The 20,499-nt window shown below is 38.3% G+C and overlaps 1 protein-coding gene across 1 annotated transcript; it reads left to right on the forward strand.

Annotated features, from left to right (window-relative positions):
• Window positions 1-1,471: 1,471 nt before the first annotated feature.
• On the forward strand, window positions 1,472-1,792 carry LOC138375761 (large ribosomal subunit protein eL42-like). Its single transcript, XM_069459571.1, has one exon. It carries the CDS (start codon window positions 1,472-1,474, stop codon window positions 1,790-1,792), a length of 321 nt encoding a protein of 106 aa, XP_069315672.1.
• Window positions 1,793-20,499: the final 18,707 nt, after the last annotated feature.

Consider the following 20,499-nt stretch of genomic DNA (forward strand, 5'->3'; position numbering starts at 1 on the left):
TACAAGTTCCCAGAGGGCATATGCACCCATAGGACTAGAATGGGAGAATTGGGCAGAATGAGAAGTTTTCAAAATGTGTTTTAATGTTTACATATGAGTATTGCTTTGCCTTTACTTTTCTAGGGTGCAGTGTTCACTGGAAATATTAAAGATTCTCTGTGTAAAAATTGCTGTGTGACTATCTGTGTGACTCACTGACACATCCCCTGTGCTCCTGGCAGCTGGGTGATCACTTCCTCCCGGCGGCACCTGCTATGGCGGCCGCTACACTCTTGCCCATGCTGTCTCATGCCACCACCCCCACACACGCCCTTTTGCCTCCTGGAATGTTTTTCCACCTTTCACCTCCTGAATCAGATCCATTCTTCAAGGTTCATCTGTGCGAAGCCTCCCAGATTGTGGCATTTGGTTTTATTCTTTCTGATACTTATTCATTTCATTTACATGGGCATTTCCTCCCTGCCAGTGAGATGTCCCGCACTTCCTCTGTGCTCCCCCAGATCGCCCAGCACAGTTCCAGACACACAGTAGGTGCTCAGCAAATGCCTGTTGAATAGATTGGAACAGATCACAGTGTCTCTGAACCAGAGTACAATTAACCACAAACAGTAATGTGCCCCACTGAAGTCAGCCAGGGAAAACTGGAACCCTGCAAGTAGTGTGGTACAGGAGATTTAGGTAGTTTCCAATCTCAAATGTAGCATCTACCATTTTTGTGACCTCAGGCCAGTCACTTAACTTGTCTGAGCATATTTTTTTAATCTTAATATAAGAAAAATAAAAACACCGCCCTGCTCAGCTCAAACAATAGTTGAAAGGATTAAGTAGGGAAAAAAATATGTATATATATGACAATGGTCCAAGAAGACAAATTATTACAAGTATTGGAATGTTCCAGGTATCTTAAAAAGAGCTTGAATATTTTATCAAGTAGCATAGACTATAGATAAAATGGTTTTCCATATTTATTATGAAACATTTTCCCATAAATAAATGCCAATATTATTTCCTAAGAACAGTTATTTATCCATAAAAGCTTTATTACAGCTCTCTAACCTGTGCAAAATCTCATCTATAAGCAAAATGTCTCCTGCTTTTCTTCTCTTGTCAACAGAATTTATTTCCTTTCCTGTGAGATTAGCTATCATATGAAAATCAAGATAAAGGCCATCTTTGATGCCAACATTATGAAAATTATTACACTTTAACATTTGATGGCAAACTGTTTTAGGAAAAATGTTTTAGATGTGGGAAATTTTATATAATACAAAAGAATCACTATTTTTAGAAATTTTTAACAATAGCAAGTATATTTTCTTATAAGAATTTAATAAAATTTTAAGTACTTTAGCCTATAGTTCTTCATTCTTTATTTCACTGTGTATTAGTTTTCTTTGGCTTCTTTAACAAATTGCCACAAACTTGGTGACTTAAAAGAACAAAAATGGTTGCTGATAGCGCAAACGCAAACATGGTGAACGTTCCTAAAATCCGCCGGACTTTCTGGAAGAAATGTGGCAAGCACCAACCCCACAAAGTGGCACAGTACAAGAAGGACAAAGATTCTCTGTATGCCCGGGGAAAGCACCGTTATGATAGGAAGCAGAGTGGCTATGGTGGGCAGACTAAGCTGATTTTCCGGAAAAAGGCTAAAACTACAAAGAAGATTGCGCTGAGGCTTGAGTGTGTCGAGCCCAACTGCAGATCTAAGAGAATGCTGGCTAGTAAGAGATGCAAGCATTTCAAACTGGGAGGAGATAAGAAGAGAAAGGGCCAAGTGATCCAGTTCTAAGCGTCTTTTGTTTTATTATGAAGACAATAAAATCTTGAGGTTATGTTAATTACTTCATTTGGTTGCCGTTGGTCTTTTGGGAGGGAATAAACTAGAGCCATCAATAAAATTACCCTTGCGGGGAAATTAAAAAAAAAAAAAAAAAAAAAAAAGAACAAAAATTTATTTTCTCACAGTTCTAGGGACCAGAAATTTGAAATCAGATTCACTGGGCTGAAATCAGATGTCAGCCAGGCCCCCTGTGTTCCTTCCACTTGCTCTATGGGAGAATCCATTCATTTCTTTTTGCAGCTTCTGGTGGCTACCAGAATCCCTTGGCTTGTGGCTGCATCAACCCAGACTCTGCCACTGTGATTACATTGCTTCTTCCTCTCCTACGTGTGTAATCTCCTTCTGTCTTTATAAGGATATTTATGATGACATTCAGGATCTATCCAGATAATCCAGGATAAGCTCTTGTCTCAAGATCTTTCATCACATTTGCAAAGACTCTTTTGCCAAATAAAGTACTGTTTAGAGGTTCCAGGGATTCAGTTGTGAATATCTTTTGGGGTACCATTTTCAGCCTACCACACAGTGGTTCTCAAACTTCAGCATTCATCAGCATTATAGGAAGGGCTTGTTAAATAAAACACAGATTGCTGGGCCCCACTTCCAGAGCTCAAGATTTTGAATTATTAACAAATTTCCAGGTGATGCTGATGCTGCTGGACCCAAAGCCACACCTAGAGAACCTCTAGCTAATTTTATCAATGCTTTAAAAATTATCTTCTTGCTTAATTTTCCCACTTTAAGCGAAGTTACCAACTTTCTGTGTCAATCTGTCATACACATGCTAACATCAGAGGTGCTGACAGAAACAATGAAGCAGACACTCATCTCTCCTTCAGATATTGTCCTGCTTTCTTCTATTAGAGCTCTGCCATTGGACATGTCCAGAGATCAAAATTCCTCTTCTGCAGATCATTTGGTGCTCCCCTCGGTTTCTGCAGAGAAAGTATGGGATAATTAGTGAAAGGTGGCCTTACTAATAACCTGACTAACAGAGAAAAATAAACTATCAAACAAAAAAATAACAGAAATAAATTCACAACACATAATTGCCCCTTTATAGAGGAAACTCACAACACAACTACCCGCTCTGTTTTGTTTAATTAAAACACCGGTGGCCTAACTCATTATTGCTAAGAGTTTCCCATTTTCTCAGCCTTAAAGAGTCCTAAGTGGACAGTAGGGGTGCAAACACCCCACTCCCGCTCTCTGCCTCAGTTCCTGTCAGAAACAAATTCCAAAGGCTCTGATAAGCCAGCCTCACAGAAAAAATAGAAACAAAAGATACCCACAGCAGCTTCCCTGCCACTTCTGTCGTCAGTCTGCTGAAGCAGGGGGAAAAAAAGCCATTTTTACCCTTTAAAAACTCTGAGCCACTTTCCCTGGGGCCCGACATTTCTACTCCTTCATTCATGTGCCATGGCCACTCACTCTCCCTCTCTCTTGCTCTCTCTCTCTTTTTTTTTCCAAGAAAATAAATAAACTTTGTACTTCCTTCTATCCTCAACTCTGTGTCAAAAATCTTTCTTCACCCACCACAAACACATAGTGAATTTCCACCCTTCCGATTACTACACATTCCTTTACTTGGCATTTAAGGACCTCCGTAATGTATCTTTAATGCACACCTTCAGTTTGCGGCTAGATTCTCTGCAGCTTCCCAAATGCCTTCTACTCATCTTTCCCACATAGGAGAATTCCTCATGCAGTTTCAGCTAGATGGAGGGAGTGCCCTCTCAACACCTGTCCAAAGTTGTACCCCTTTTATCAAAATCCTAATGTTCCTTAAGGTCCAAAGCATCTGCCTAGTCTTTCCTGTTCAAATCAATACAGTCTCTCCCTGCCCACTGAACTCTCTAGAGCACATGGTGAGCTTTTTGTGATAATTGGTATATTCTTTCTTGAATCATAATTACCCATGCACTTTCTAATCCCTCCACGGGTTATAAAATTCTTTAGGGTAAAGATTATTTCTTGTTTACATTCATTTTATGTGTGGCAGGGACAAATGTTTATAAAATTGGCAACGGAATTTCATCTGTTGTTTAACACTTCATATCTGCTCTAATCTCTTTGCAGTAAAAAGGCACACAGATGCCATAGTGGTCTCTTTGTTTCAGTGGCCCTGCAGCACTTGTCTTTGGGGAAACTGCTCCCCTCCTCTGCTATGTGGTTCTGAGGATGTCTGTCAATCACAGTACCCCACATATAACCCATATTTCTTCCCTACCTCTCTCACAGACATGAGCCCCTTTCCCAGGATTTTTTAACTTAGCTTCCAGAGAAAATGAACCCCTTCCTCTCAGGGAAGAAACTGGGAATATGTCAGCCTTATGGAAAGGTTTCAGACAATGAAGTTAACACACAAAGAGAAATAAAAAGAGAAAGGAGACATGAGTCCTTATGCCATCAGATCCCCAGGCTCTGTGGTTCTTGCACTTTTGGCAGTTTCATAAGATGAACTATTCATAATATGGCTGCCATTTTGTCTACTCTGACTCAAGTGAGATTTTGGCACTTACAGTTAAGAGTCCTATCTAATAATCCATGTGAAGGGTAGAGGGCCTCATTATCCTGTTATCACCTTTGTAAAAAAATGTGGTACCCCCATTGTCCTGAGGAGAATGAGGCTAATCACCATGACAGAGAGTTTCTAGCCCCTCTGTATATTAGACCATGTGCTGCCCTTGAAGATATTATGTATAATGGGAAATTGTACATAATTAATGATTATAAAGCTAAGAGAGCAGAAAAATAAAAATAGAAGGGTCCAACTTTTTCCTTTCAGGAGAAATTTTTACAGGAACCTTGGTGAGGAAAGCCAATATTATTCGTTTTATCTTTTATAGTTTAAAAAGGTAGAGCCCAAAGAAGTCAAATAGTTTTTTTTTAATTATGCAATGTAAAAAGAACAGAAGCTATTGTTCTTAAATGAATGGTAATCAAGAGCCAAGGCTGCTAGGTAGAAAAATATATTTAAAAGATCTGAAAGGGCTGGGCATGGTGGCTCACACCTGTAATCCTAGCACTGTGGGAGGCCGAGGAGGGCGGATTCTTTGAGCTCAGGAGTTCGAGACCAGCCTGAGCAAGAGCGAGACCCTGTCTCTACTAAAAATGGAAAGAAATTATACTGACAGCTAAAAAACATATATAGAAAAATTAACCGGGCATGGTGGCATATGCCTGTAGTCCCAGCTACTTGGGAGGCTGAGGCAGGAGGATTGCTTGAGCCCAGGAGTTTGAGGTTGCTGTGAGCTAGGCTGACTCCACGGCACTCTAGCCCAGGCAACAGAGTGAGACTCTATCTCAAAGAAAAAAAAAGATCTGAAAGACACATGCCTAAATAAATTTAACCAGACAAATAACAACTTTCCAAAAGCCTTTGTTTTTCCAAAGGTTACTTTGACTTTGGAAGGGGCCAGTAATGTGACTCTTCATGAAGGCTCTTCAAGTTGCATTTCTTCAATCGCATATGACTAGGATAGGTCCAAATTCTTGGTCTTCCACAAGTCTACACCTATAAGTCCTAACTTATATTCCTATATTCTTGACTTTAGACTAAATTCAGAACAGCTTCTAAGAATGAACATATGTGACAAACATTTACATCTTTCTTATCTTCTCCAGAATCTACTTAAATTTAAGGAAACGGGTTTGGTCTCTGACTCACAAGTCTATTCCCAAAGAATATTCCTAAGGCCAAGAAGTTTATTTCTTAACCCAGTAACTTAGACATAGATTCCTGTGTTACCTAAGAAAGTTAAATATGGTTGTTACCAACTATGATAGTGTTTGGGTTCCCACACAAAATTCTTTGAGGACAAACTGAAATAAAACAGCCAATTTCTATGGTGATCCTGAAACTCAAATCCCACATACTATTAACAATGTCAAACTTAGCCCATTGCATTCCCACTGTTCTCTGTTTGTAAGTCACAACTCTCCAGCCTCTAGTACCAACCTCCCTCTTTGCAGTTGAGATTAAGGCCCCCACTCAAAATTCAAATGGCTCTTTTTTTTTTTTTTTTTTTTTTTTTGAGACAGAGTCTCACTCTGTTGCCCAGGCTAGCGTGAGTGCCGTGGCGTCAGCCTAGCTCACAGCAACCTCAAACTCCTGGGCTCAAGCAATCCTCCTGCCTCAGCCTCCCAAGTAGCTGGGACTACAGGCATGCGCCACCATGCCCGGCTAATTTTTTCTATATATGTATTTAGCTGTCTATATAATTTCTTTCTATTTTTAGTAGAGACGGGGTCTCACTCTTGCTCAGGCTGGTCTTGAACTCCTGAGCTCAAACGATCCGCCCACCTCGGCCTCCCAGAGTGCTAGGATTACAGGCGTGAGCCACCGCGCCCGGCCTCAAATGGCTCTTAACTCATGTTTCTTTCTTCTGTCTTGCCTCAGAAAAAATAAATAATCTCTGCATTTTCCCAGATCAAGTATTCCACCTGTGATCCTGACCCCAGCCCGTCCCTTCCCCAGGCCTTGGCTTCTCCAGAGAATCACTGCCACTGTGTCCCTTCTGTTTTCTGTTTCTCTAGTGACTCCTTCCTATCTGCCTGAAAGTTGTTTAGATTCTCCATAAAATAACTAAAAAAATGATTATTATCACTATCCATTATTACTATTATTATTGCCCTTTAAACTGACAAACTTCTCAAGAGTATCCTATATTCCATTTTCTATTTTTCTATTCTTTCTTTGATTCCTTTCAATCTAGCTTCCATCCCCTCATACTGACCTATCTGATGCCTACTAGTCCCCACAGCTTGAGCCTCTTCATTCCTCTGTCAGTTTAGGGACCGATCTGCTTTTTAAAGATAGAGGCTTTGGGAAGGACTGCTTCTGGAGCAAGATCCTCCCTGGATATCTGGCTGGGAGAACCCCTGTCTTCCTGTATCATTCTGATTCTGGCTGAGAAGTGAGAGAACACAGCTTTTACTTTCTTTTCTATGTTAAAAATAGGGAGGGTGATTATACAAATAATATGTGTTCTTTTTTTTCTAATTTCAAAAATACAAAGAAGCAAAGATACTACAGAAATACAAATGATCGTAAGAGAATCTTATGAACAACTATATGCCAACAAATTGGAAAATCTAGAAGAAATGGATAAATAATTCCTGGACATGTACAACCTATCAAGATTGAATCATGAAGAAATAGAAAACCTGAACAGACCAATAACAAATAACAAGATTGAAGCAGTAATAAAGATGCTCCCATCAAAGAAAAGCATAGGACCTGAAGTCTTCATTTCTGAATTGTACCAAACATTTAAAGAATAACAATTATCCTCAAACTATTCTAGAAAGTTGATGAGAAAGGAATACTTCCAAACTCATTCTGTGAGGCCAGCCTTATCCTGATGCCAAAACCAGACAAAGACACAACAAAAAAAGAAAACTATAGGTCAGTATTTCTGAACACAGATGCAAAAATCCTCAATAACATACTAGCAAATCAAATCCAACAACACATTTAAAAGATCATTCACCATGACCAAGTGGAATTCATCTCAGGGATGCGAGGATTGTTCAACATAGACAAATCAATAAATGTAATACACCACGTTAAAATTAAGAATCAAAGACAAAAACCATATGATCATTTCAATAGATGCAGAAAAAGCATTTGATAAGATTCAACATCCTTTCATGACAAAACTCTCAACAAATTAGTAAAAAGGAACATATCTCAAAACGATAAGGGGCATATATGATGAATCCACAGCTAATATCATACTGAATGGGAAAAAGTTGAAAGCTTTTCCTCTAATATCTGGAACAAGACAAAAATGCCCACTTTCACTGCTTTTGTTCAACATAGTACCAGAAGTCTTAGCCAGAGCAATTAGGCAGGAGAAAAAAATAAAAGACATCCAAATTCAAAAGGAGGAAGTCAAATTGTCCCTGTTTGGAGATGACGTGACCATAGAAAATAGAAAATCCCAAAGACTCTACCAAAAAACTATTAATAAATAAATTTAGTAAAGTTACAGGACCTTAAACTATTTAACTACTGGAAGAAAATGGGAAGTGCTTCATGACATTGGTCTGGGCAAGAATTATTTTAGAAAGGACCATAAAAGCACAGGCAACAAAAGCAAAAATAGACAAATAAGGTTACATCAAACTAAAAAGCTTCTGCACAGCAAAGGAAATAATTAACAGTGTGAAGAGACAATCTACTAAACGGTAGAAAATATTTGCAAACTATGCATCCAACAAGGGGTTAATATCCAGAATATTTAGAAAACTCAAACAACTCAATAGCAAAAAGAAAAATACTCTAATTAAAAAATAGGCAAAAGACATGAATAAATATTTCTCAAAAGAAAACATACAAATGGCCAACAGGTACATGACAAAATGTTTAACATCACTAAGAATGAGGGAAATGCAAATTAAAATCACAATGAGATATCACCTCATTCCAGTTAGAATAGCTATTATCAAAAAGACAAAAAGTAACAAATGCTGGCCAGGATGTGGCAAAAGGGGAATTCTTATACACTGTTGGTGGGAATGTAGATTAGTACAGCCATTATGGGAAACAGTGGTGATTCTTCAAAAAATTAAAAATAGAACTACCATATGACCCAGCAATTCTACCACCAGGTACATATCCAAAGGAACTGAATGATGTCTATATGTCAGAAAGATATTTGCACTTCCATGTTTAATGCAGCATTATTCACAATAGCCAAGAAATGGAATCAACTTAAGTGCTCATCAACTGGTGAATAGGTAAAGAAAATGTGGTATGTATATACAATGGAATACTACTGCGCTATAAAAAAAAAATTAAATCCTGTCATTTGCAGCAACATGGACGGACCTAGAGGACACAGTGTTAATAAAATAAGCCAGGCACACAAAGACAAACACCACATGATCTCACTTACATGTGGAATCCAGGAAGTTGATCACATAGAAGTAGAGAGTAGAATGGTAGTTACCAGAGGCTAGGGAGGGGAGGGAGAAAAGGAAGATGGGGAGCTATCAGTCAAGGGGTACAAAGTTATAGTTAGACAAGAAGAAAAAGCCCTAGCATTCTAGTACATAGTAAGCTGACTATAGCTAATAACAATGTTTGTACACTTCAGGAGAGTTGGAAAAGAAGATCTTGAAAGTTATCACCACAAAGAAATGATAAAGATTTGAGGTGATAGACATGCTAACTATCCTGATTTGATCATTTTACAATGTACACACGTATTAAAACATCACACTGTACCCCATAAACATGTACAATTATGTGTCAATTATAAACAAAATAAATAAGTAAAAGAATATTTACAGCTTTAATTTATAGACTTTGAATAATATTATACATATTGTTTTCTAATCTATATATTTCATTTAATACTATGTTATGAGTATCTTTCCATGTCAATAAATATATTTCTCCACCTACCATTTTTAATGGCAGTGTGGAAATCTATTGTATGGATTTAACATAATTTATGTACACACTTTCCTTTTTTGGGATATTTAGGTTGTTTCTAATCTTTCACTACAACAAACCATTTTGCAATAAATATCCTTATAAATCTTTTCCTTCATCCTCAATGTTTTCCTTAGGATAAACTCATAGAAGTTGTATTTCTGGGTCAAAGGGAATGTACATTTGTAAGGCTTTTGATATAAGATCATATGTTCTTCTGAGGATCATTCAAAGCACTTGTGTAGGATTTTAGCAACATGCTAGTGAAATAAGGAGTCTGAAAGTGGCAGAACTACACCTAAGGATGCCCTTAATCATCCACTTCCTGAGGACAATAGAAGTCAGAGATGTCAGCAGGTCAATTACTTCTTTAGTACAACGTATGTTACCCTCATAGTTTGAAAGACAATGGTTTATTGCTTATGTAGAGAACCCACATTATAAGAATTTTATTCATCATTTTCTAATATTAGTTAATTTGGTCCAGGGTTTGTTTCTTTGGGTTAACATTTAGGTTGCTATTGTTATTTTTTTAAGAAGTAGACATTTTCTGTTTTAGCACAGTAAGACAGTGATTAAGTTTGTTATGAAATGGTATGCCAGAAAACTTTCACTCTACCCGTGTATAACAACTAAGAGCTGTATTTCCCACTTCTCTTAGGTGTGGCCATGTGACTAAGCTCTGGCCAATGATACGTAAGCTGAAAGGATGCATGCCCTCCCCTATGCCCTTCTCCCCTTCCCACTGGGTGGAATGCAGACGTGGCAGCAGGTGCAGGAGTACCCACGTTAGACCACAAGATGGAAACTTCATGTTGAGGATAGCAGAGCAACTAGATAGAAAGAGCCTGATCCCTTGTACTTCTGTACAGGCGTAGTTTACTTAAGCTTGACTATTTTGTGAGAAAGAAATAGACTTCTCTCTTGCCTGTTATTTTGGCCTTTGGTGACTTTCACATATACTTCAGAACTGAGGAACATGAAGGGAAAAAAGCAACGAGGTCACAGATGAGTTCATTATGGGTTACTAGAGACGCACCATAATGGGGATTTTTACATTGAACCTTGAACAACATGGGTTTGAACTGTGTGTGTTCACTTATGTGCATATTTTCTAATATATTGGAAAATTTTTTGGAGATTTGCGACAATTTGAAAAATTCAAAAAAAATTCATAGATGAACCACGTGTGGCCTAGAAATATCAAAAAAAAATTAAGAAAAAGGTGTGTCACTAATGCATGAAATATATGTAGTCTATTGTATCATTTACTGCCATAAAATATATACAAATCTATTATAAAAAGTTAAAATTTATCAAAATTTATGCACACAGAGACTGTTCATGGCACCATTTGCACTTGAGAGCAATGTAAACAAACATAAAGATGCAATATTAAATCATAACTGCATAAAATTAACTGGAGTACATACTGTACCACTGTAATAATTTCATAGCCACCTCCTGTTGCTATTGTGGTAAGTTCAAGTGTTGTGAGTCTCCACTGAAAACACCATGTGACACTAATCATCTCCATGAGAGCAGTTGTTCTCTCCAATAAATTGTATATTGCAGTAAAAAGTAATCGATCTCTCATGGTTCTCACATATTTTTCATCATGTTTAGTGCAATACAATAAACCTTGAATAACACCATAAGACCCATACAAAGCACCACTAGTGATGCCGGAAGTGCTCCCAAGAAACAGAGAAAAGTCATGACATTCCCCAAGTTGAACTGCTTGATAAGTACATGGATTGACATCTGCAGCCGCAGTGGCCTGTCATTTCAGACAGATGATTCATCTTGTAAACAAATAATGTAAGCCTGAAGTATTGATAAACATAGTACAGAGCTGTAAATGTATTTTCTCTTCCTTATGATTTTCTTAATAACATTTTCTTTCCTCTAGCTTACTTTATTGTAAGAATACAGTCTACAATACATAACATACAAAGTATGTGTTAATTGACTGTTTATGTTATTGGTAAAGCTTCCAGTCAACAGTCGGCTATTAGTAAAGTCTGAGGGAGTCAAAAGTTATATGCAAATTTTTGACTATGCACGGGGTCAGCATCCCTAACCCCCACATTGTTCAAGGGTCAAGTATATATAATATCTCTACAGTATATATCTATGTCTCCATATATACATCTCCAGCATTAATTTCATCCTTCCTAACAGCACCCAGAATTCCCTTTGGAAAAAGGAAATCTCCTATGAAGTGTTCAGTCCTGTAAATCCAGATGCACGCTTCCATGGAAGTTGAAGGAACCAGATCCTTCCTGGCCCCTGACTCAGCCAGCCAAGGGGCAGGTATTTGAGGAATCAGCCAGGCAATGCTCTCCCCTGGGATTTTGAAGCTTGAGAGAGACACAAGGAAACAGCAAGAGCTCTGACCTCAAGAAGTCTGTGGCATGCTCAAGGTTCCAGTCTATCTCCAAGCCTGCTTCTCCAATATCCCACCCATTCTGAGCACACCACTACCAGCACCAAATCTTTCACTCCAATAAAGATTCTTTAGCTTCAGTTGACAGTTTTTGTCGGCAACAGCTAAGAGACTCACGTTTCTATGACTTAACCTATCTTTTCCTAGCAAGTAATCTTTGGTAAAAATCTAAATAAATGAAGAAAATACGTGTAAAATTATATTTAAAAGTTTTACAGGGTATAAACCTGTTTTTTGTTGGCTATAACTCAAGCATTTAGTACATATATTTTAATTTTTTCTTTTTGTCTTAAGATGTAAATACTTTCTATGTAAAACTTTTAACATTTACCTTAAAACTTAGGTAATTTTTTTTAAAAAATCTCCAAATGATTCCTTTTTTATATACTAGTTTACATCTTGTGAATTTATCTGTGTTCTTTAAAGTAATTAGTAAATATCATGATACAGTTTCATATTTTATCTTTTCCACACAAGGAACCCTAAACCAAGTTGGGAGCCAACTTAATAGTTAAACCAGTAACTCAGCACTCCTAATAAAGAGAATTATTTGCCTCTTATTTGCATGGTTTTCCATTTTACACATCAGCCAAGCAGAAACAACTGGTTGCTAAGCAACAGCGTTTCCCTCAACACCCAGAAATAGAATATATAGAAGGCCAATTTTTAAACCCATAATATACATATATGTGAAGTTAAAGAGAGACCCAGCCCCATAGTTTAGCTATTTGTCCAGAATTCTTGTTATGAATATTGAATTCATGATAACAATTTGTGAATTCCGAATATATTTGACGTATGACTTCTTAGGTAACTATATCATCTTGTATTTTATTCCACTATCTTCCTCATTACTGAAAAATCAGGGAGCAATATAGAAGCCAGACTTTTAAAGCAAATCTCTTTTGGAAAACTGTGAACTGTATAGTTAGGTTTTGTGGAACCAAGGCTTTCCTAAAGTAGTATTAACATTCCTGTTGTTCTACTGCTGTCTTTGCTCTGGAAGGATACACTCCAAAAGGTTAATAGTGACTATGATAGGGAAATGGCCATTTGCTTTTGTCTCTCTGTATTCTTTACAAAGAAAATAATAATTGCTAGTAGTTATTGTGTGTCAATGAAGTGCCAGGCACTGTGCTAAGCTTAATACACGTATTAACTCACATTAGCATTCCCCATTGGCAGATGAGGAAAAAGGCTCCAGGAGGTTATGTAACTTGCTCAAGGTCATGCATCTAGAAAGCAAGAGAGTCAGGATTCCAACTCAGGCAGTGAGGCTCCAGGTCTTCACCACTTCACTACTCTGCCTTTTACACAGTGGCTCCCATATTGCCTAAATACCTTTTTAAAACACTACACTGCCTCAGAACATACACAATTGTATCTGGGTGCTTAATTCATTAGTGGCTTTTCACGATTGCCTTTAATCAGTTTTACACCAGGAGGAATAAAGAGCATAACAGAAATCCAGTGAGTGATGAGGATCAACATCTGGACTGATTTTAGTCAACAGAGAAATGAAATTGTGTCAATTCACCTGAACCTGTGGCCACGTGCCTACTCAAAATAGATCATGCAGCTACAGAAGTTTCTAAGGAATCTCTTTGAATAAATATCACTTCTAGGAATTGATTTCCTTCTTAAAGGGTCTATTTAGTGATTTTTTTTTTAGATGTACTTAATGTACTTTTAGATGTACACACACAAAAGGAATAAAAGACAAACCTTGTTTTTCTCAGCATCTGGAGTGAGATATCACCTTAAGGAGATCTTATTTGTTCAGAAAGTGTTTTGACTGGTCTGCTTAGAGAGTCTGAACTGACAAGGATTTGCACATCTGCAGGCTAGCTACGTGCACAGAAATTTTGGAGAAAATGTAAGATTTTTTAAAATTGGAGGAAGACTGAAAGGGAGAGAGACACAAACTAACTGGGTGCAGAGAAGAGATGTCCAGTGGGTATTTGGAGGGGAAATGTTATAAGTGACATAGAACTTTTCCTCAGTTGTCTCTACGAATTCTTCAATAAATTCCATATTTCTCACTAAAGAAATAAATGATAAATTATTTTCACTTAGAGCACTTGATAACAAATATCCTTTAAAGTCATTTTACCCTCCCTCTGCACTGCCATTTAAATTTCTAAAGTGGTATATATTGATTAAAAAAAAAAAAAAACTATGTTGTGGTAGCTTTTTATCAAAGTTTCCAAAACTTTGATAGCTTTTTGTGGTAGCTTTTTATAAATTTCCAAAAGGAAACTTACAAGTTTCTTTTATCCTTCCTCACTTTTGGGCCCAGTGTAGAAGAGGTGAAATGTTTACCAGCAGTACAAGCAGAAATGATTTTCTCCTTCCATTACTGCCCCAAGAATGTAGATAAGGTATTCAAAGTAAAGAAAAACACAAAAAATCTGAATAAGACCACTGAAAATTTTGCTGAACAAAATCAATTCAGGAGAGAAAGAAAAGCCCTAATGCACTGGTTGATCTCTTTATTAAAACTTTTTCTTGTTCATTCAATCATTCACTCTCTGTGAGGACACTGCTCTGGATGCTAGAGAAACAGAAATGAAAAATGCACACACTGGATGCTCACACTCAAGAAGAAAAAGCAGATGCATAAACCTGAAATTGCAGCTTAATGTGAAAGCCTCATGGAGGTAAGAGGTAGGAAGAGGGCAGCGGGAACCCACGGGAGGGATTGCCCATCTAGGAAATTAAGAAGCAGGAAGGCTTCTATAAAAAGGTACACTGAAGCTGGGTCTTGCAGCATGGGTATAAATTTGCCAGAAAGAAAAGAAGTTTAAGTTCCAGTTAACAATATGTGCAAAGTCCCAGGAAGATAAAAGGCCATGGGTCATATGAGTTCAGTTACAACTCCTTGTACTGCAGATTAGGCCAGGGAGATAGGATGGGGCTGGTGTTTAATGATTTTATTTACTATAGTAGAGAATGTGGACTTTATCCTGAGGACAACCAGGAGCTGATAAAGATGCTAGAAGACAATGAAACATGTGAATGTTATGAGTCATGGTAATATAAAAGTAAAAACATAACCAAGGAATCTTGGAAGAAGAGAGTGGAACAACAGATACATGTGCTAATTTACTGAATTTTCCAAGCAAGGAATCAATAGGTACATCTAAAAATCAGTTAGAAAATAGAGGCCATCTATATTATCCAAAGTCATAAAAGGCAGCCACAAGAAGAACTGACTATACAGGAGCTAACAAATATCGGGAGGTAAAAGACAGTAACGTAGGCAGAATTTTCTGTGAGAATGCTTCCCATCCTTTGCAGCAAGGAGTCAGTAGATATTTCCCAGAGCTGATAAATCAAGGATAAGAAATTAGCAGAGGAACTTAAAATTGTTGCCTCTACAAAAGGAGGCTTGGTTCAAAGGGGTACCTGGAGAAGGAGACATTTATTTTCATTGACTATGCTTTCATACTTTTTATACTATTTGAATGTCCGTTTTTTCTTCTATACTCTTTTTAAATTATTTGTGCCTGAGAGGGCGGCATGGGGAGGGAAACAGGAAGAGGAGAGAGAGAAAAAGAGAGAGAGAGAGGTTAGAAAAAGGCTACTATTTGATAGAAATCTTGACATTGCTCAGGCACCATTGATACACAGCTCCTACCCACCCCGCTACCTGGAGCAATCCCATCAAACGCTTAAACAGACCTTTTATGTTGAGTCATCGTTCATGGTTTAACTGCGTCTTTGAATAAAAGCAAATGGGAATTAGCCTAAAAGGAAAGATGTGTAGAATGTGACCTATAAAATTAAGATAGCACCAAATATAAAACATTAAGGAGTTCTGCCTTCTTTGAAGCAGAAGTAGTAGAGTTACCAAAGTTATATTTTAGTTCCTAGCTTCACAAATAAAATTGCTTAACATATCACGCTAAGTACATAAGTGCCATATTTTCGCAACTACAAACTGAGATGTGAAATCTGACAATGAGTTTTTTCCCAGAGCTATGAATATATTATAGAAAATGTCTTCTGGAGTATAATGTTAAAAAAAAAACCCAGTTAACTATTGAATAAATCACCTTGATTAAAAAATATTAAAATTATCAGCTAGGCCCAGCACTTTCGGAGGCCAAAGTGGGAGGATCGCTTGAGGCCAGGTGTTCTAGACCAGCCTGGGCAACAAAACAAGACCCCAAACCTACAAAATATTTAAAAAATTAGCCAGGCGTGATGGTGCGCACATACAGTCCTAGGCATTCAGGAGGCTGAAGCAGGAGGATCTCTTGAGCCCAGAAGCTTGAGGTTACAGTGAGCTATGATTTTGCCACTGCACTCTAGCCTGGGTGCCAGAGGGAGACCCTGTCTCAAAAAAAAAATAATAACAATAATAAATATATATGTATAATTATATGAAAAAGACCATCCCCAACATCTCCAAATATCGTATAAGAAAATCCTTTCTGTTGGTTTTGGCACCTGAAATTCCCTATATTTGGTGCAAAAGGCAAAAGGAGCACAGGAGCTCTTTCCTTCTCTTTCATCACTTTCTGTAACAGCATATTTATTGCCATATAACCTTTACAATGAAGCCTCTTACCTCCTCTCCTAGGAGTAAGTCTCCAAAGGGATGTTTATTACTCCTCTAGGTTCAGTCAGCCTTCACCTACATAACGAGAAAAATAGTCTTTAACCTATGGAATAATGATAAAATATAGACTCTTAAAAGACTTCAGTGAGCTTAAAACAATTAGTACTAGTGTCGCTTCCCTACTTTAGATACAGAAAACCTAAGGACCTAGAAATTTAAAGCCTTTAATCATAAGTTAATTGAAAAAAGATTATTAGTCATACTGTAGGTACTAAATTAACAACTTGTTTTTTATTTCTTCATTGTTTTTCATGTGTATTGGAGAAGGTTCAAGCATTATTAAAATTATTTTAATGTTCTGAAAAGCAAAGAGCCAATATCCCTAAAAAGAAAAGATTCACGCCATCATTTTTCAGATAAAAAGAGTGACATCAATTACACCAAATGCAAAACAATTTTAAAGTATTTCTCATGGTAGGATCATCTGCACAAAACATCATGACATGACCAATAAGCCCTTCCTCTTCTCATGCAAAAACATATATAGATTTATGAGGCCATATTCTATAATATTCAAAAGAATAGGGGCTGACCATGAGACTTGGGTTGAAAGCTCAGCTCTAACACCAACTGGGTAACCTGGGACCAGTTATTTAATCTAAGTCTCAGTTTCCTAATAGTACCTATTTCACAGAGTTGTGGCTTGGCATAAATGGAAGAATGGATGTGAAGTGCTTAGCACAGTGGATGGCACAATGTTAGCTTTTGTTCTAAGTAGCTTTTTATTTATTTGTTTTAATAGAAATATTTTCTATTTTAAAAAGTACATTTAACACAAATATCCCAGGCTGGCAGTTAACTTTTAATAAGTAGAAAATCAGAATTTTGCTTAGTTACATGCCATAGATCCAACAGAGGACATCTAGGCGGTAACAATTTAGAACTCACGAGGAAGGTTATGACATCACCCAGCCCCTCACCCATCCTGATGATGGCAGTGCTGTCATCATCAGGAGCCACCTGCTTCCAGAGTGAACCTCTTCCAAGGAATGCTCTTTCATTGAGAAGCTGTTTTCTCACCAGCAGGAAATGATTTGGTTATCATCTATTGGAATGAGAAGACAGCTTATGTGATCAAGGATAATGCCTACAAAACCTCTTTATAAATCCAAATGCCATCAGGATTTCCCTTTGACATTTCTATCTTAACACATTGATAATTTGAGCATCAGACAATTTCTGGACAGAGAATGGAGGTGGTGTGGTAGATGTATGGAAAATACACATACACACACACACACACACACACACACACCCTGAGAATATATGTAGCCCAGAAAGACTAGAATATTTCCTATCTGGCCTTTTACAGAAAGAGTTTGTCAACTCCTGTTTTCAAGTCTAAATACTAAACTGTGAGAGCCTCTGCCTTAAGGATTGCAAACTTGTCAGCAAGCAAATCAGAACCTTGTTTTCTGCATAACTAATGAAGTGAGTAAGTGCTTCTAGACATGGGTCTGGGAAAATGAAAAGAAAAGGACGTCTTCCTTCTTGCATCGATTTGCTTGAATTGTTACAGATGAAACAATCGGTTGTGTAGCACAGAGATGTCATTCAATCAGAATCAGGCAGCGTTTTTTCTATCGCTGAGACTGGAACTGAGAGCAGGAACAGGAACTTTCCTAAAGCCAACAGTCCTCTGGGTCATGCAGCACAGAGATTTACCACCCAGCAATAACAGCCCAGCCAGAAAAACACCTCAAAAGCTCTGAAAACTGGGAGTTTGTCCATGCTTTCGGCACCAAAATTCATTTTTGTGGAAAAACCTGAATGCAATTGCTATTTGCTGCCTTTATCCCACCCAGCGTAGCTATTCACGCTTTCCCCTGCAGAGTGGGTTATGGGGCGCTGCCCCGGAGTTTGCTGAGTGCGTGACGAATGAGTATTCACACGCTACCTTCTAAAACCTGAAGGAAAAAAATGCGAATTCTGAACATAGCTAGTCCAAAAGGTTTTCAGTAAGCATTGTCAGCCTACGTTCCATTTGACTATGAATACAGCAAAATGGGTTCCATGCACGTGCCACTACCCTGAAACCAGCAAATTCTTTTTTCCACAACACTCCCACATAATATCCCCTTCAATTCTTTAGTGTTTGCAAATAGTATAAGCCTAAGTAAACAAATGAATACATTGTCCTAATGAGTTTCTCTTTTAAGAGGGATTGTGTACAATGTAGCAACATCAGGGGTACAAACACTATGAATCTAAACATAAGTATATTTAAAGCTATACACACTCTTCTCTTTCCATTCTTACCACTTTCAATTTCAATGCATTTACTTCAAAAAGTCATTTTTTGATACACTATTGTGTGCCAGGCACTAAGGTGAATACATTGGTGAACACATATTTTCTCTGGTAAGAAAACAATGATTTGAAAGTAGATATACAAGATTCATCTATTTACATATTTGTTTATTTAACAAATAAATTTACTGAGTACCTTCTACAGACCAAGCACTATTCTGGCAGCTGGGGATTTAGAAGTGAATGAAACAGAGAAAAATCTTTATCATCACAAAGCTTCTATCCTAGTGGAGGGAGATAGATAACAAGCAAAATAAATAAGTAAAATAAATTAATTAATAAAAAGCAGAGAAGAAAAAAGGAAGAGTCAGAGTGGTGGATGCAATTTTAAATAGGGCAGTCAGAGAAGGCCTCACTGACAAGATGACGTTTGAGAGAACGGATAGAAATGAGAGAGCCAAGGCCAGGCACGGTGGCTCACGCCTGTAATCCTAGCACTCTGGGAGGCCGAGGCAGGAGAATTGCTTGAGGTCAGGAGTTCGAGACCAGCCTGAGCAAGAGTGAGACCCCCGTTTCTACTAAAAATAGAAAGAAATGATTTGGACAGCTAAAAATATATATAGAAAAAATTAGCCAGGCATGGTGGCGCGTGCCTGTAGTCCCAGCTACTCGGGAGGCTGAGGCAGGAGGATTGCTTGAGCCCAGGAGTTTGAGGTTGCTGTGAGCTAGGCTCATACCATGGCACTCTAGCCTGGGCAACAGAGTGAGATCTGTCTCAAAAAAAAAAAAAAAAAGAAAGAAATGAGAGAGCCATGTAAATACGGGGGAGGCTTCCAGGCAGAGGGGACAGCAAGGGTCCTGAGGTAGGAGGGTGCCTGGCCACCCTGGAGGAATAACAAGGAGGCCAGTGTGGCTGGAGCAAAGTAAAAAAAGAGAAAAAGTCCTAGAAGACACTGTCAATGAGGTAGGAAGGGCTCACATAAGACCACATAGGCCACTGTAAGGACTGAATTTTGCTCTGAATGAAATGGAGAGCCTCTCAAGGGTTTCGAGCACTTGAATGACTACTATTTTAGAAGTTTCTTTCTGCTATGAAAGCACTGAGTATGGAAGAACATCCGGTAAACGGATTCCCCTAGGCTCAGAGGTCAGCGAGGCCTCCTTGAAGAAATGCCATTTAGGCCTGAAGCACTTAATCACGGTGGGGAATCAGCTCTGAAGAAAAGGAAGAAGTGCTCTCCAGATAAGAGCACCAGCTGACGGAAGGGAGAACAGAGCAAGTGGGAGGCTTTTAGAGCTACAGTAAGATCTTGTACTTTAAGGACAATGAGTATAAAAATTACTGAAGCGTTTTAAGGAAGAGAATGATGTGATCTGCCCAAGGTTTTATAGAGACTCTTCTGGTGGTTATTTATAAAGTGGGATAGGCAGTGTTTTTTTTTTGTTTTTTTTTTTTTTATTTCAGCTTATTATGGGGGTACAAAAGTTCAGGCTATATATATTGCCCATGCCCCCTCATCCCCTCGAGTCAGAGCTTCAAGCGTGTCCACCCCCCAGACAGTGCGCATGATAGGCAGTGTTTTTTAAACTGCAGGTCAAGGCCGGGCGCGGTGGCTCACGCCTGTAATCCTAGCACTCTGGGAGGCCAAGGCGGGTGGATTGCTCAAGGTCAGGAGTTCGAGACCAGCCTGAGCGAGACCCCGTCTCTACTAAAAATAGAAAGACATTATATGGACACCTAAAAATCTATATAGAAAAAATTAGCCGGGCATAGTGGCGCATGCCTGTAGTCCCAGCTACTCGGGAGGCTGAGGCAGTAGGATCGCTTAAGCCCAGGAGTTTGAGGTTGCTGTGAGCTAAGCTGACGCCACGGCACTCACTCT

Source organism: Eulemur rufifrons, chromosome 27, assembly GCF_041146395.1.
Source record: "Eulemur rufifrons isolate Redbay chromosome 27, OSU_ERuf_1, whole genome shotgun sequence".
Lineage (NCBI taxonomy): Eukaryota > Metazoa > Chordata > Mammalia > Primates > Lemuridae > Eulemur > Eulemur rufifrons.

Coding starts and splice junctions, on each gene's coding strand:
- LOC138375761 (XM_069459571.1), top strand. CDS start 1,472: ATGGTGAACGTTCCTAAAATCCGCCGGACTTTCTGGAAGAAATGTGGC.